This window comes from Phyllobates terribilis, unplaced genomic scaffold (genome assembly GCF_046119375.1).
Source record: "Phyllobates terribilis strain yellow unplaced genomic scaffold, ASM4611937v1 Scaffold_14__1_contigs__length_39327217, whole genome shotgun sequence".
NCBI lineage: Eukaryota > Metazoa > Chordata > Amphibia > Anura > Dendrobatidae > Phyllobates > Phyllobates terribilis.
The window spans coordinates 26,076,436-26,094,131 of record NW_027362774.1 but is presented as its reverse complement, the minus strand read 5'-3'; the positions used below and the strand labels follow the sequence as shown (position 1 = coordinate 26,094,131).

Here is a 17,696-nt window from a genome sequence, read left to right as displayed (position 1 = left end):
AAAAGGTTGATCGAAAAGTTTGGGGGATCTAAGAGTGTGGCAACCCAGTAGTCATGATTACTTCGAATTCTGACAATATGAGGGTCATGCTGCAGGTAGTGCAGCAAGAAGGCACTTATGTGTCTTGCGCATCTCGGAGCCCCAAAATTATTTTCCGGGCTAGATGCAGCTAAAAATTATTTTTAATTTTAAATCTGGTGGAGCTTATTATAGATGGCCTAATAGGATCAGTGCTGCACACTGCTACAAAGCCCAAATTATTTTCCAGTCAAGATACAGATAAACATGATTAGTAATTTGAAAGCTTAAAACGGTTGCTGGGTGATTTTAAACAATCATCAAGCTTTTACTCTCCCCAGGATGACACAGGGGTAGAAAAGTCGTTTCGGATCCATGATTTGTTCATCTTTATGAACGTGAGTCTGTCTACATTATCAGTGGAGAGCCGCGTGCGCTTATCTGTCAGCACACCACCAGCAGCGCTGAACACACGTTCAGACAGAACGCTGGCTGCGGGGCATGACAAGATCTCCAAGGCGTAAGTGGCTAGCTCCGGCCATTTATCCAGATTGGAAGCCCAAAAAGAGCAAGGGTCCAGTGACACAGTCGTGGCTTCAATGTTTACTTGGAGATACTCCTGTACCATCGTCTCTAGGCGTTGACTATGTGTCAGACTTCTTGTCTCCTGTGGCCTTGCAAAGGATGGGCTAAAAAAGTGGTGAAATGATTCCGCAAAATTGATGTTACCAGCAGATACTGTGGTTCTGTTACGGTTTGAGTGCTGAACACTTGACGGTCCCACGGTTGGCAAGTTGGAACTGTGAGATTCACTACGTGCACCACTGGTATTTTGTGGAAAAGCACATGTAAGATTCTGCAACAGTCTCTGCTGATACTCCTGCATGCGTGCATCCCTTTCTATGGCAGGAATAATTTCTGCAAATTTACTTTTGTACCGGGGATCTAACAGTGTGGCAACCCAGTAGTCAGGATTATTTCTAATTCTCACAATTCGAGGGTCATGTTGCAGGTAGTGCAGCAAGAAGGCACTCATGTGTGTTGCGCATCCAGGAGCACCAAGTCCCTGTTGTGTTGGTGGCGAGGTAACAATCATGCTTCCTTCCTCTGTCCTCTCCCCCCAACCTCGCACAACAGAAATGTGATCAAGGTCTCCCTCATCTGATGAGTCTTCCATCAGTTCGTCCTCCACTTCTTCCTGGGCTCCTGCACCTTCCTCACTAGTTTGGCTGCTACCATGCGCCCTGGTAAAACCATCTCCCCCACCCTCACATGCCTGCCGCCTTGGTGCTGCCGACCGTCTGGACCTTGCAGATGTTAGCCCTTCCGCATACAACTCCTCCTCCTCTACTTCCTCCACCTCCTCTTGTGCCACCACCTGACTCTGAATTCTGTTTAACATGTGCTCCAGCATGTAAATCACCGGAATAGTCATGCTGATAATGGCATCGTCAGCACTAAACATCTTCGTCGCCATTTCAAAACTGTGCAGAAGGGTGCATAGGTCCCTGATCTGAGACCACTCCTCCAGCGTGATTTGCCCCACCTCTGAATCTCGTTGGCCCAGGCTATACGTCAGAACGTATTGCACCAGGGCTTGTTGGTGCTGCCACAGTCGCTGCAACATGTGCAGAGTTGAATTCCACCGGGTAGGCACATCGCATTTTAGCCGGTGAAGTGGCAGGCCCAACGACTTCTGTAGAGATGTAAGTCGCTGAGCTGCGGGATGCGAACGGCGGAAGTGAGCACACAGCGACCGTGCCCTCTGCAGAAGGCCATCTAGTCTGGGATAGTGGGCTAAAAATTGCTGGACAACCAGGTTCAACACGTGAGCCATACAAGGCACGTGTGTGACATTGCCCCGGCGAAGGGCCGCACCCAGGTTTGCAGCATTGTCGCACACGGCCTTCCCTGGTTTCAGGTCCAGTGGAGACAGCCATTCATGAAATTGGTTCTCCAGAGCTGACCACAACTCCTCAGCTGTGTGACTCACATTTCCCAGACATTTCAATGTAAAAACCGCCTGATGACGTTGAGCCCTACTGCCAGCATAGTAAGGAGGTGTGCAGGATCCCTTCTGCGCAGTTAGAAAGCTTGTGGCATGACCAGACAGGCTTTGGGTGCAGGTGGAAGACCGAGAGGAGGTTGAGGAGGCAGAAGCAGTGGAGGAACTTTGACATAAAGAGGATTGACGCACAACTCGTGGGGACAGCAAGACTTGGACAGCAGCCCCTTGTCCTGCTGTCACCATAGTTACCCAGTGCCCAGTCAGCGACATGTAACGCCCCTGTCCATGCCTACTCGTCCAAGTGTCTGTGGTGAAATGCACCCTGTCACACACAGAGTTTCTCAAAGAAGCGGTGATGTTGTGTGCGACATGCTGGTGGAGCGCAGGCACACCTTTCTTTGAGAAGTAGTGCCGACTGGGCATCTGGTACTGGGGCACTGCGACGGACATAAGGTCTCGAAAATCCTCTGTGTCCACCAGGCGGAAAGGCAGCATTTCTGTAGCCAAGAGCTTGCAGATGGTGAAATTCAACCTCTTAGCTTTCTCATGGCTAGGAGGAAATGGTCTTTTACTTGTCCACATCTGAGGGACCGAGGGCTGGCTATTGTGCTTAGACGGGGTTGATAAGGGTGTCCCCGGCAAACTGCCGGTCTGTGAGGAAGATGCAGGCGGACATGTTAGGTTGCCTTGATCCAAAGGTGGTGCTATCGATGTCGGACAGCGCTCAACACCAGCTGCTGTTACCACCTCCAAAGAAAATGATGACCTGCCAATCACGCTGGCTGTTGCGGGTAAAGAGGTGGCAGGTCTGCGCCCCAAAACAGGTGTGACTGCTGTCCCCCCAATCACAGAGGATGAAGAGGCCGCGGATGCACAAGATATGGCAGACGGTGGTTGGCCCGGCCGGCTAGGCCGCATTGTAGCACACTGAGCTTCCCACTGCAACTTATGCTTCATGTCCATGTGCAGGTTCATGCATGAAGTACTCAAACTATGTATTTTTTGGCCTCTACTTAGCTTTTGCTGACAAATGTTACAGATAACACGAGTTGGGTCATCTTTATCGATCTGAAAAAATGCCCAGGCTATGCAAGGCTTAGCACCCATGCGACCTGAAGAGCCACCACGACTTGTGGTGAGAGGCAGAGTTGTGTTTGAGGATGCAGTTGTTGACGTGCTTCCAGTACTACGTCTCTGTCCAGGAAGGCGCAACCTGACCTCGTCGTCACTAGCATCTTCCTCCACCTCCTCTGCTGACCTCATCTCTTGGCTGACTGTGGGTTGACAGTAAGTGGGATCTCCAACCTCATCATCATCACCCTGTGTGTTATCACACCCGTCGTCCTCAGAGCCAACCTGTTCCTGCCCTGACAAAAAACTAAAGTTGTCGCTCCAATCAGGTATTTGAGTCTTATCATCGTCTTCCTCATTGTCTCCACCAACAGGAGTTACAGTTTGGGAATGAGGGTCTACATTATGGTCAGAACCTTCTGCGTCTGGTCCTGGATCCGACTCATAAAGATTCTGGGCATCAGTGCAGATCATTTCCTCGTCTGGATTCACAGAAGCGCTGGAGTCGACCTCTGATTCCCAGGCTATAGTATGAGTAAACAGCTCTGCAGACTCAACCATCTGTTCTACCTCATACTCAGACGGGCAGCTGGAGATTTGGGAGCTGTGAGGAAGCAAGTGCGATTTGGGTGACACCTTTGAGGACTGGAGTATTTGTGATGTTGAAGTTGATGTGGAGGAGAGCCCACTTAAAGGAGCACTTGATATCCGTTGAAGCACCTGCTGTTTTTGTGCCTCATCTGGAATTTGTAGCGATTGGCGTGGCCGTAAGAAAGGGATCTTATCACATTGTCCGCTAAAAGAAGTAGATGACGCACCCCCTGGGCCATGTTCAGGGGATACCCGGAGCCGGATCTGGATAGGGGTAGTAGTCCTTGTGGCGGTGACCCGGTCCGCGCCCAGGGTGTCAAACTAAGTGGCAGTCTATGGCAGTAGATGTTAACTTGGATGTCGACTACGCCACCCGTTGAGTACGGCTTTGCAGCCGCCGCTGCAGAACAGTCCGCTGAGGCCGGTGGTATGGGTGCAGCGATGATGGTATAACCCCCAACGGGAGGGGTATGGCCTCAGGGCAGCAGGTGAAGATGATGGGGGTTGTGACAGTCAGTAAGAAGAGTCAGAGTCAGGAGATGCAGTTTCAGGGGTTTTACTCACAAGTGTTCTCTCAGTCACTCTGGCCTTGAGTGACCACCCGAGCCGTGCTGCGTCCACCAGGTCCTGGACTCGGCTAACCCCCAGGCAGTTCTGAAGCGTGGTCCTGAGCTCCCGTCTCTCTCTCTGTCTCTGGCCGTTCCCACCAGGGATCCAACTTTGGCCGGCTCCCTCGGGTCTCTTAGTGGTCAAACCTCCTCTGGGCTCCCTGACCCTCTACTTGGTGTGCCTTTCTGGTGGATTTGGTGAGGGTCGTGGCAAATCTTGACCACGACCTCCGGTTCCTGGCTGAGGATAAGTGGCCTCCACCAGTTTCGGTTCCGGTACCCGTGTCCGCCAACCCTTCACCCTTTCTGGTCTGTTTCTGGGTTCTTGGGGTTCCCTCTGTCTTTCTCTCTGGGTCCTTCTTATTCCTCTCTCTGCAGGCTTAGCTCTGGAGCTGGGCCCAGCCGGAGCCACAGCTCCCTGTCAGCCCTCCTGGCTGAACTCCTCTGCTCTGCTCCTCAGGCTAAAAAGACCCTGTCCTAAGATGGTGCCCACCATATATACTCCCTCTATGTGTGAGCCCAGGTGACTAGCACCCAATGAGCTCCTAGCTTTACCCAGACTACTCCCCCTATCTACCCCTACACTACTGGGATGTTCCACCCCCCTCCCACTCCAGCCAGGGACAGACGCTGTCGTACCTGCACATATACTGGTGGGAGTACCGTAGTTCTGTCCCCCGGAAATGGGATGTATGTAGTGCATGCAGCCTACTGAGCTCAGTCCCACACTCCATCCTTACCCGGGAGTGGAATACCACACCTCTGGAGTGAGGTGCAATACCCCTGTAGCAGCCGAATCCTCAGGGTGCTACATAGACATTTTAGTTTGGCTGGAAGATGGTCTTTCTTCTGCAGATGTTACTGTTGCTTTAACACCTACCCCACGGACACAACCTTTTTTCCCCTTCCCAACACGCCTATTCCCCTTTCCACCAGCAGCAGGCCTTTTTCCACTCATTTTGGTGGTTAACTAATTCACAACTCTGGAGTTGTTTGCACAAAAAAACAATGGATGGTAACCGAGCAGAGCTGAGTGGCCAAACTGTGGTATTAGGCCAAAACTATTGGCTGGGTTAGATGCAGAAAAAAATTATTTTTAATTTGCAACCTGATGGAGGTCAGTATAGATGGACTAATAGACCAAGTCCCACACACCGCTAGAAGCCCAAATATTTTTTCAGAGCTAGATGCAGAAATTTTTTTTATTCAATTTGCAACCTGATGTAGGTCAGTATAGATGGACTAATAGACCAAGTCCCACACACTGCTAGAAGCCCAAATATTTTTTCAGAGCTAGATGCAGAAAAAAATTATTTTTAATTTGCAACCTGATGGAGGTCAGTATAGATGGACTAATAGACCAAGTCCCACACACCGCTAGAAGCCCAAATATTTTTTCAGAGGTACTGTAGATGCAGATACAAATTATTTTTAATTTGCAACCTGATGGAGGTCAGTATAGATGGACTAATACAACAAGTCCCACACACAGCTAGAAGCCCAAATATTTTTTCAGAGGTACTGTAGATGCAGATAAAAATTATTTTTAATTTGCAACCTGATGGAGGTCAGTATAGATGGACTAATAGAGAAAGTCCGACACACTGCTAGAAGGCCAAATATTTTTTCAGAGCTAGATGCAGAAAAAAATTATATTCAGTTTGCAACCTGATGGAGGTCAGTATAGATGGATTAATAGAACAAGTCCCACACACTGCTAGAAGCCCAAATATTTTTTCAGAGGTAGATGCAGAAAAAAATATATTCAGTTTGCAACCTGATGGAGGTCAGTATAGATGGACTAATAGAATGATGCTATGCCCAAAAGATTTTACTTCACTAGGTGCAGTAAAAAAATTGGTATTCTATACACAGGTGGTATATCTTGCAGCACAGATAGGCTACTCCACTGACTAACACACTCTGCAATAGGCCAAAAAGGATTAGCTTTGCTAGATTCAGCCAAATGCTGTGAAAAAAACTTGCACAGCACTGGCACAGACCTGCCTGGCAAAAACTGATAGGAACTGATGTAACCTAGTCCTGAAAAGGACTGCAATTACAATTAGTCTTTACTCCCACAATCTATCTATTTAAGAGCACAGACCTGCCTGATAAAAGTCGTAGGAAATGCTGTAACCTAGTCCTTAAAAGGACTGCAATCACAACTATTCCCTACTCCCAAGCTATCTGTATATTTGTGCGAAAATTGGCTTGAAATTAACAAGGTATAGCGCACACAGCAACAGCGGTGCCGTCTAACACGCAGCTGCAGCAGTGAGAAAATGGTGGCGACGGGGAAAATGGCTTGGTCTTATAGGGCAAGGACATGTGACATACACTGCCAATGACACATGCCCTTGCTTGTGTGAAAAAAAGCACTTCGCTCCGTGTGTGCGCTGCTGATAGGCTGACAGATTGCACCTCCCCACTGCAAATGCGGGAAAGAGAAAAAAAAATGGAGATCTTCATTGTTCCTGCAGAGATCCATCCCCTGCCCCTCCCCCCGCTGTACACTTAAACTGCGTATTAACATTAATTTTCATCATTACTGAGAAAAAATCCAGTTATGATTTTGGTGCACGAACAGTTATCGAACATAACCTCGAACAGCCGAATTTTTATCAAATTGTTCGTGTTCGCCGAACGGCTCGAACACCGCCCAAAACAGCTCGAATTTGAGATTGGTGAACAGTTCGAGTAGAACAACGCTCATCTCTAATCAGCATCCCTTGGGTTGTGTCCATGAATTAGTTGTTGACTGGTGGAGAGAGCTGGCAGAAAAACACAGTTTTTACCCTTTAAACCCTTTTACAGGCATCTAGACTTACATCAGGTCCCTTTGGGTTGTGTCCAAGGAGTAGCTGCTGGCTTGGGAAGAGAGATGGCAGAAAAACCCAGTTCTTACCCTTTAAACTCTATATAGGCTTCTAGACTTACATTGGCATCCATTGGGTTGTGTCCATGGAGTAGCTGCTGGCTGGTGGAGAGATCTGGCAGAGAAGGTTCGACTAACTGGGTCAACACCAGAACGTGTAGTAGTTAGAGAGGAGGCCACAAAATACAGTAGCTGAGGTCACATACAAGTGGATGGAGTTAGAGGGAAAATCATTGGTTAAATTGAAGATTAAGTCAATTCAGGGTCAGCAATGGGAATCTAGCAAGAAATAACAGAGCAGAGCTACAGGAGAATCAAGCAGGGTCAGGATTGACATAGCTAGCAACTACCAGCTGATTGTTAGGAGTTTAAAGGGAATGTGACGGTATAAATTATGCTCTTAGCCTTGTAGGGGATATTGCCCCTATAAAAAGCTCACACTTAGGGTTTCACTGCCTCCACTCTGCATAAACTGAAGTTTAATCAACTTTGCTAATTAGGTTGCCCAGAGTACCCTGGATGTAGCTAAACAGTTCAGTCCACCTTTCTGCCCACTGTTTTTCATACTACTGCCTCTTTTACTGGTGATTGACAGCACTGGCTTGTTTTGAGCAAGCACTGTCTGCATAGAAAGCTCAGGCAAGTCAGTGTTATCAATTGCCCAGTGAGGGAGGCGAGAATATGCGAAACCAGTGGGCGGAACGATGCACTCATCCAGGGTGCACTGAACTCTCTAATTGGCACATTTGATTAAACTTCAATTTCTGCAGATCAAAAGCAAAGTTTTTTGAGGAGTCTTTTTAAGTGGGTGTGTTGGAAAAAACACACAAAAAAAAGATTGAAATACTCTATTTATTTCTATTGAACAACAACTTGCTCTTCTTACATTCAGGTTTTTAAGTGTCTTCAGGTTTCCAAAAATGCAGAGCATTTAAAAGAAGTGTCCTTGCCCTTCTTCAGACGATTTTCTACTAAATGTCGCTCCATACTTTACAATAGACGTTAAAGCAAAGGCTACAAAACCACCACAAAGACTCCTGGGTGTCCTTTTGAAAATTTTGTAAGTGTTTTTGAGGCACTTACAAGACACTTAGACCACTTAATAGATTTCCAAAAATGTGAGAAAATTGGCCACAAAAAAAAAAAAAAAAGCTTAACAAACGTTAAAAAAAAAAAAAAAACTTTTCAAGACAAAAAAAACCTTCCTCAAATATAAGTGGTAAAAGAAATGATCCGATCGTTCTTCATATCAGGAAGCGTCTTCCTCCTGAAAAACTCATCGGGTTTACACATGTCTAAAAGATGTCATGAATGTATCCAAAAGCTACGCGCAGAGTTTTTTTTAAGGAGTCAAAAACTAGTGGAAACTGCTTCAGAAAACACTCCATCTTTAAGGAATTTTTCTTTTACTCAAGAAGTTTTCAAACGTATTGGAAGAGGGTTTTTTTCCTTGAAGAGTTTTTGCAACTTTTTGATTGGACAGTGCCTGTTTTCAAGTGGATTCCATCACACTTCAAAGGACATTTTCCTTTTTTTTACCAGGCATTTTTCAAAGTAGTTTTTACAATATAAACAAATAGGAGGAGTCTTTTTTAAGACTTTTTTTGGAGCCGACTTGCTCTTATAGGCTTCTTGTAAAATTGCATGTGCATTAAGGTGCCTGGAATTAAGGGGCTATATCCACCTGCATGGCTATGTGCTTAGTTTATATGTCAAGTTTGGTTCTTGCCCCATCCAAAGCTCACAGCAGGGAGCTAATTAATTACACCAGCCAATTAGCTACTCTGCACAAGCACAGACTGTTTGCCTGACTCAAGTCTCAGCCACAGCAATATGCTTGCATCGCCCAGTGATTTCTGCCACTTTCATCACTAATGCCATCAGCAGTCAAAATGCAGCGTTGCCTTGCGACAGAGACAAAGTTTGTTGGAGCAGGAGCATGTAACAGATGCCTGTTGGTGGTAGGTTGTGAGCTTATATACTGTATATTGCTCTTCTCTTGTTTTCTGGTAGGGCAGTTAATTTGTGATCAAACCACACTTATACAAAGCAGCGTAATTTCAAGGCTCTGTAACTTGCTGGCAGATAATAGGTGTGATACACAGCTAGGGTCTACCTCTAACAGCAGCCATTGGAACTCAGCACCGCACCATGCCTCCATCGAATGCCCCCTTAAATGATGTCATGGTCTGCCATAATTACCAAGTGGTCTGCTAAAGATCAACTTATCTGTCTTGGTGGTTGTCCTATAGAAACCAGCCTGTGGTTGGCGTTCATTGGAGACTGTGATTTTTCACTATATACTGCAATACTGTGCATTATATGATCTAGCCGATCAGATGATTGTTGGCTCAAAAAATGAATTGCTAAACAAAAAATTTGACCCCCTTTTACTACATCAGTAAACACCGCAATGCAAAAAAAAAAATCAAAACAGCAGAATTACATTTTTATTGATCGTGAAGAAAAATGCAATATGAAGTGATCAAAACATCAAATCTATTGCAAAATGGTATCAATAAAACTTCAGCTCACCCCGCAAAAAAAAAAAAGCCCTAGCACAGGTCCATCGACTGAAAAATAAAAACATTACACATCTCGGAAAATGGCGACCTAAGCAAATTTTTTTACATTTTTTTTTTAATGAATTTCCACATTTTTTTTTTCACTACTTTAAAAAAAGTTGGTAAAGCCTTTATCATATTGAGAATCGTGTTCCCAAGTCATTTTTACCAAACAATGAATGTCCTAAAAATCAAAACACACAAAAAAAAAAAATTGCTGAATTGCAGTTTTTTTTTCCACTATTTCACCTCACTTGGAAATTTTCCCCCATTTTCTAATACATTGTATGGTAAATGATGGTCTCTACAACTCGTCCAACAAAAAAACCCCGAAATCCTTGCAAGGCTACAGGGATGGAAAAAAAAAAAAAAAAGTTAAGGCTCCTGGAAGAATGTGAAGAAAAAAAAAAGTTCATAAAACAAAAAATCACCCTGTCGAGAAGGGGTTAATTAGTGTTTTGAGTAGAGATGAGCGAACCTGATCTTAAAGGTTCGGGGATCACACCGGACAGTTAGTATCTGGGTCTAAACGCCGAACATGAACTTTTCCAGGAAGTCCGTTGCAATGTTCGGAGTTCTGGAGGAAGTCCGGGAGGAGAAAGAGATATCTCCAGCTCAAAAGTTGGGGTTCAGGTTCTGGTACCTGAACAAAATTTTGGAATAAAGTTCCAGAACCCACACTTCCACGGGTCCTCTCATCCCTAGTTTTGAGCCCTTACGCCCAGCATATAATTTAGTAGTTTATTATTGCTCTGTTTTGTTCTTTAATATTTAGAGCAATTTTTTATTTTTTGATCTCATCAGGTGACTAAACAAATGATTGTATTAGACCTATGAGGTCCAGCAATGCTGATTTCCCTTGAATCGCCCCCCTCCTCCCCGGTCATACTTGTTTCGGCCAAGTTGGTATGTGTCTAAAATTGGAAAAGGGGAGTAAGTCGCTTCCAAACTCTCTTATGAATAAAAAGATTGGACATGTTGAAATCTAACAGCCTGATCCTTTTTTCTCCTGAAATCCGCCATGGACGTGCAATGGTTAGCCCCTACTGAGGGATTGGTCAACATTTATCTAATGTGTATTCATTTACTTTGTATAGATGGGCGTTTTTGTTTGGTGGACCCAATACTGATTGAAGTGTCCTCCTATGGACACACTACTTGAGATATCGATGGAACGGGGACTTTAATCTACATCAAATAAGAATTACCTTGAAGTTGAAACATTTAGATCCAGTACCTCCCCTATTCCTATCCATGAGTGTAACGATTGGTAGAATACCGGTCAATCAATGGGCGCTACCAAGCAGAGGAACGCTGAAATGTGAGCAGGCCCTAACTTCTAGTTAATTGATACATCTCATGAAGGGTGACTCAAGATAGCTAGTTTTTAGGGAAAAAAAGCGATACTTTGTCAGGAGGTGTTGATGCTGTATGTGTCTGTATGTGGTCAACTAGTGGTTGTGATGTGAATTGAGGTCTGTCAAAATTTTTGCTGCCATGTTGTGATGAATTGAAACTGTGTTGTGAAAAAATTGGAGTTCCCTATTTATGGAAAGGTGATGGTGGGCACATCTATAGGTATGCTGATGTGTATATGGAGGTCTAATGTATGTCAAATATGAACACCTACTATTGCACAGAGGAGCAGGAACGAGTGAGATGTTTTTCCTGAAGATGTGAGGCTACTTGCCTTGCTCTTGTTTGTGGTACACATCTACTTGCCCTTCCCTTACTTGAGGCATGGAGCTACTTGACCTACTCTTGCTTAATGAACGTAGCTACTTGCCCTACTCTTCCTCGGGGAATGTAACTACTTGCCCTACTCTTCCTCGAGGCACGGAGCTACTCACCCTACTTTTGCTTGAGGCACAGAGCTACTCGCCCTACTCCTCCTCGAGGCACGGAGCTACTCACCCTACTCTTCCTTGAGGCACAGAGGTACTCGCCCTACTCCTCCTCGAGGAACGGAGCTACTTGCCCTACTCTTCCTCGGGGAACGGAGCTACTTTCCCTACTCTTCCTCGAGGAACGAAGCTACCTGCCCTACTCTTCCTCGAGGAACGGAGCTACCTGACCTACTCTTGCTCGAGGAGCGGAGCTACTTGCCCTACTCTTCTTCGAGGAACGGAGCTACTTGCCCTACTGTTGCTCGAGGAATGGAGCTACTTGGCCTACTCTTCCTCGAGGAACGGAGCTACTTGCCCTACTGTTGCTCGAGGAATGGAGCTACTTGGCCTACTCTTGCTTGAGGCATGGAGCTGCTTTCCCTACTCTTCCTCGAGGAATGGAGCTACTTGCCCTACTCTTCCTTGAGGAACGGAGCTACTTGCCCTACTGTTGCTCGAGGAACGGAGGAGCTACTTGCCCTGCTCTACCTCGAGGAACTGAGCTACTTGCCCTACTGTTGCTCGAGGAATGGAGCTACTTGGCCTACTCTTGCTCGAGGCATGGAGCTGCTTGCCCTACTCTTCCTCGAGGAATGGAGCTACTTGCCCTACTCTTCCTCGAGGAACGGAGCTACTTGCCCTACTCTTCCTCGAGGAACGGAGCTACTTGCCCTACTCTTCCTCGAGGAATGGAGCTACCTGCCCTACTCTTGCTCGAGGAATGGAGCTACTTGCTCTATTGTTGCTCGAGGAATGGAGCTACTTGCCTTACTCTTGCTCAAGGCATGGAGCTACTTGCCCTATTCATTCTCGAGGCACGGAACTTTTTTCCCGATTCTGGCATGAGGCACAAAGCTATTTGCCCTACTGTTGTTTGCCACTATGTGCAACATTTTTGAATTTTTACAACATTTTTTTACACATTTTGGGCATATTTTATTTAGTACATAAGTCGAGCTACTGGTCGTTGTGCAGTATTTTATCTCTCCATCTGACGATCACCAGCCGCTTAGCTGAATAGAACATTAGTCTACATCCCGAAAATAGTACTGAGAAAAATACAATTCTCGCTTCTAAAGCAGAGACAGAAATCACATCCCCCATAGTTCTTAAGCACAGAAAACTTTGATATCTTTTTTATGTTATAAAAAAAAAATGGCTGACAAGTGATATCTGAAACCTGTGGTGTCACTTTATTGTAGCATTTGATGAAACGGTGAGGAGTTTTTGGCACATTCCTGGAAAGCTGAGAATCCTGCTGTCTTGTACAATTTCCATCACCTTCTGGATGGTTTAACACTTTTGCCTCTTTTCCGCAGGTCCTGGTGTTTGCCATTGCTAGAGATTTCGACTGCATCCCGGGATTTCAAGAGAAGATTTACTATATTGAGCAGCAAGGAGAATTTTTGAAGGACCAGCTTCTTCTGAATGGTAAGAACATTGTATCTTAAAGGCGAATTCCACTATTAGTTGCTTTAATGGTGGTTCCAAAAAAACTTGACCATCAGAGGTAATGGAAGTCTTCTACTGGAGCCATTGGGGTTCCAGGGATTTGAGGGTAATAGATGTAATACTAACTCATGGACAAGAACTTGAAAATATTGATATTAGAAGACCACAGCCCTAAAACTGTGTTGTCCTTATGCATAGGTTATTTCATTTATTAAAGGTACTTTTTATAGACATTAATTTAACATAGGATGTTTACAAGTGGACATTATATATTTCTGATAGCCACCTCTTAAAATAAATTAAAACAATGTGCCTCACTGAAGTGAGCTTTAATATGTTGAATATGTGTCTGCATGTGTTTTACTTTTGCTACAGCACTCCCAGAGGGGAAATTAAGTATTACACACTGCTCATTGGAATCAATAGGATAATCGGTTCCTCCAGATGGACTCTGGCTTATAAATGAAGATAACAAGTGTCCAAAGCCTCCACTGTTGGAAATGTGTCTCACAGTTCGATAAATTGTTTTATATAGTAGTGATACATTAATCAGTTGAGTATTTGAAGATCTGATCCAAAAACGATTGTTTTTTAGGTCTATTTATTTTTAGCATTGGGTAATGATGATAATAATGTTAAACTATTTTTAGGGCTTATTTTAGTTGAATGTTGGTAGGGTCTATAGATGGGTGCATTAGGGCAGAAAAAGAGGGCCCATTGAGGACCCCTGGCTGCGCCATAAATCAGTCGTCTTTTCCGTTGTTGATTAAGTACAAAACTGATTGAACTCAATTCTACAACTTGTCGTCTTCTACTGGTTTGATCTGTAGGCCACGGCTCCACTATCAGTATTTGGTCAGTATTCGGTCAGTATTTTTTCTCAGGAGTGGGAGCCAAAGCCAGGAGTGGGTGATAAATGCAGAATTGGTGACTTGTTTCTATTATACTTTTTCTCTGATTGTTCCTCACCTGGTTTTGACTCGCACTCCTGAGAAAAAATACTGACCGAATACTGACCAAATACTGGTAGTGGGGCCATGGCCTTACGCAAAGAAATGTATGAAAGCGTAATTTAGGAACACAGGAAATCTAATTGGTGCTACCATAGGTCTATTTACAAATGGCTGGCATGAGAATTTTCATGCAGCTTCGGGTGTGAGTAGAGTACAGAATAATATGTGTCATAGCTTATCAGTATAAGTAAAGCTGAGTAACTTTTCTTTACGTTTCCTCTCTCTCAAGGATACGCAGTTGGGACATACCTTTGATATATACTAAAGATCTTATGTCCAGATTTGTGGTTAGAAAATCTGCAACGTATTAAAGCAGCAGAAAACTGGATGAGAACTCATCTACCCGCTGCAGAAAAATTGATCTTTTAGTTGAATTTAAAATATTTTTCCAATGCATGTGGTGAAATCTGCAGCAAACTCAAGAAAGAAATCAGCAGGTTAAACATAAGGATTTTGTTGTGAATTGCATCAAATATTCGCACAGAACCATTGAAAATCGTCAGCTGCATGCTGTAACTCCAGTGGGCCTCCCCGGTATTTGCTTACTTCACTGCATCGATGACATTCCATGCATGCAACTTCTGCAGCTACCTACTGGACTCAGAAAGGGTAATAGCATTTACAGCACAAGACTATTAACCTGATTTTTTGGGAATAACCCTTTATTCCCTATTAATAAGGGATAATTTGCTGATCGCTGTGGGTCTGACCAACGGGACCCCCCAGAGATTGGGACTTTGGAACCCAATGAATGGGAAATGCTGGAAAAAGCATTTACATTGACAATGGAGTGGAGGATGTAAGGCTGCAAAGTCAAATTCACAGGGTTCTAAAGCCCCAATCTCTGGAACACTAGGGTCCCAGCATTTGGTCCTCCAGTGATCAGTTGGATGAATAAATGTTTCGAGAATAACCCTATAAAGCTAATCTGTTACCAGATTTTTGCTCTATAATCTGAAAGCAGCATGATGTAGGGACAGAGACTCTGATTCCAGTGATGTGTCACTTACTGGGCTGCTTAGTGTAGTTTTTTATAAAACCATTGTTTTATCAACAGGAGATTATCACTAGAGAATTACTAAACCTTCTGCTAGTCCAACCAAGCCCCCACCATTAATTTGCAGCTTTCTGCCTATGCACAGTGTACACAGAAAGCAGTGTGGGGGTGGGGTTATACAGAGCTCAGCATTCAGAAAACTGGTAACTCTGCAGCAGATAAAACAGTTTTTAATCAAAACTGCAGCACTACATAAAGTAATTGACACATCACTGGAATCAGGGTCTCTGTCTCTACATCATTCCGTTCTTAGATGGGGTAGCAAAAACCTGGGGACAGATTTCCTTTAAGACCAGTGATTGACACTGGCAATTGCATGTATGTCTTGTGATTGCTGTAGGGACATAAGCAATTACTGGTGAGGCCAACTGGAGTCACAGCGCTGAAGTATTGGTTATTTATTTTATATCACCTTTCCCATTGCAAGCCCCCTTTTTTTAATATCCAGGGCAACCTCATTGTTGAGGCACTCAACAAGCAAAGGAGGGTCCTAAATCCAGTGTAGGTCTTTTCTTTATATATAAGCTAAAGTGTCAGCATAAGAATGAAAAAATAACAAGAATTAAAATAATATTAATAATCAGACATCTGGTTGATTCATAACTGGTGATACATAAAAATAAACAAAAATAATATATACATTTTTATTTAACAAAAAATACACTTTGTTCTGTCTTACAAATGGAAATAACAAGTGCTGATAGCCTCCACCATTGTTTTTTGGTGCATTTGGGAGTGAAATCAAACACAGTATTGTTCTGCAAATGCGATTATATTTTAATAAAAGCATCTATACCGCCTCAATCCTCCGAAACCATAAACTTCTCACTAACGAAAAAAAACAAAAAAAAACAAACCCTCCACTTGGCTCTATAGAGCTTTATGTTTTTATATCTACGTGAAACAGAAAAGTAAAAATGTGCAGAAATTGGTTTCATTGTATTGTTAGCTGAGGATACGACCGTAATATGCAGAAATAAAAATCCAATCAGTAGACTTTGTGGTATTACCCGAGTTTTACAGTTTAATCTAAAAATGACTTCTACTTACCCCAGAGGAACAGAACTTAAATCAATGGGCTATCTACTGAAAAACAGACTCATAAAATATAATAAATTCCGAATTTTAGTGTTTCGATGGGGATAGAATGGAAACATTGTTTCACTTGTTTGGTCCGGCCTAGGGGGATAAACAATTGTGAAACCAAAGAGGAAATTAATGGTTTTTACACCCATGATGTTAACAGATCATTGTAAGGAAGTCCCCACAACCAAACCCCTCCCCTGAGCAGGTGTCTGCCCTCCCCCTGAGCGGGTGTCCGCCTCCCCCTGAGTGGGTGTCCACCTCCTCCTGAGCAGGTGTCCGCCACCCCTTGAGCAGGTGTACACCCTCCCCCTGAGCAGGTGTCTGCCCCTCCCCCTGAGCAGGTGTCTGCCCTCCCCCTGAGCAGGTGTCTGCCCTCCCCCTGAGCAGGTGTCTGCCCTCCCCCTGAGCAGGTGTTCACCCTACCCTTGAGCAGGTGTTCACCCCCCCCCCCCCCTGAGTGGGTGTCCGCCTCCCTCTGAGCAGGTGTCCGCCTCCCTCTGAGCAGGTGTCCGCCCTCCCCCTGAGCAGATATCTGCCCTCCCCTTAAGCAGGTGTTCTGCCTGCCCCTGAGCAGGTGTCCTGCCTGCCCGTGAGCAGGTGTCCTGCCTGCCCCTGAGCAGGTGTCAGCCCCCCCCTGAGCAGGTGTCTGCCCTCCCCCTTAGCAGGTATCCCCTCTCCCCGAGAGCAGGTTTGGAACTCTTCTGGAGGTCTGTGGGGTGGGGTGGGAGATATGAAGTCTATCTTTTTCCTGGGAACCTCCTGGACTTTGTAGGAGAGTTGGCAAATATACGCTACACTATTATGTTCCTCCCATCTTCCCTATTCACCTACTATCTCTAGATTACCAAGAATAAGGGGCAGAGGAAGTAGTTTCAAGGTTCGACTACACAGGGTCTGTTTGCAGTCTGTAGCCAAGGAGACACATAGATCTACCTAGTAGCTGTATGCACAAAACGGTAGTAGGTTTCGATGAGCAAAATTGCACCTTCTCCTTCTTCCCTTTCTTTTTCTTGTTCTCCTTGAACTCCTTTTTCTTCTTCTCTTTCTTACTTTTCATCTTTTCCTTCTTCTCCTTCTTCTTTTTCTTCTTCTCCTTCTCCTTCATCTTCTTTTTCTCTTCTTATTTTTCTTTTTATTCTTCTCCTTTTTCATCTTCTTTTTCTTCCTTCCTTTTCTTCTTCATTCATTAAAGTAATATCAACTTTTCTTTGCAAACATTCAGAAAATGAAGACATCACACATTGAAATCAAATTACCGTTAATGTATCAAGCAACGTTTTGACCGATAAAGCCCTTCTTCAGGCTTAGTTTGCAGGAATACTCAAATAACATATATCTTTCTTAAAGTTAAAGGAGTTGTCACTTTCCAGAAAAACCCAGTTTATTTAAAAAAATGTAAAAAAATTCTCTTTTCTCACAACTCCGTTAGCTCCATCCCGGTTGGGATTTGGGGGGTACACGGTA

The 17,696-nt window shown here is 44.4% G+C and overlaps 1 protein-coding gene across 1 annotated transcript in view; it reads left to right on the top strand.

Moving 5' to 3' along the window:
- CDH13 (cadherin 13) overlaps positions 1 to 17,696 on the top strand; it is a 1,051,953-nt gene that overhangs the window by 222,770 nt on the left and 811,487 nt on the right. The window contains exon 2 of the mRNA XM_073659781.1: positions 12,944 to 13,055. Coding sequence (XP_073515882.1) covers positions 12,944 to 13,055 — 112 coding nt within the window. The remainder of the gene's footprint in view (positions 1 to 12,943; positions 13,056 to 17,696) is intronic.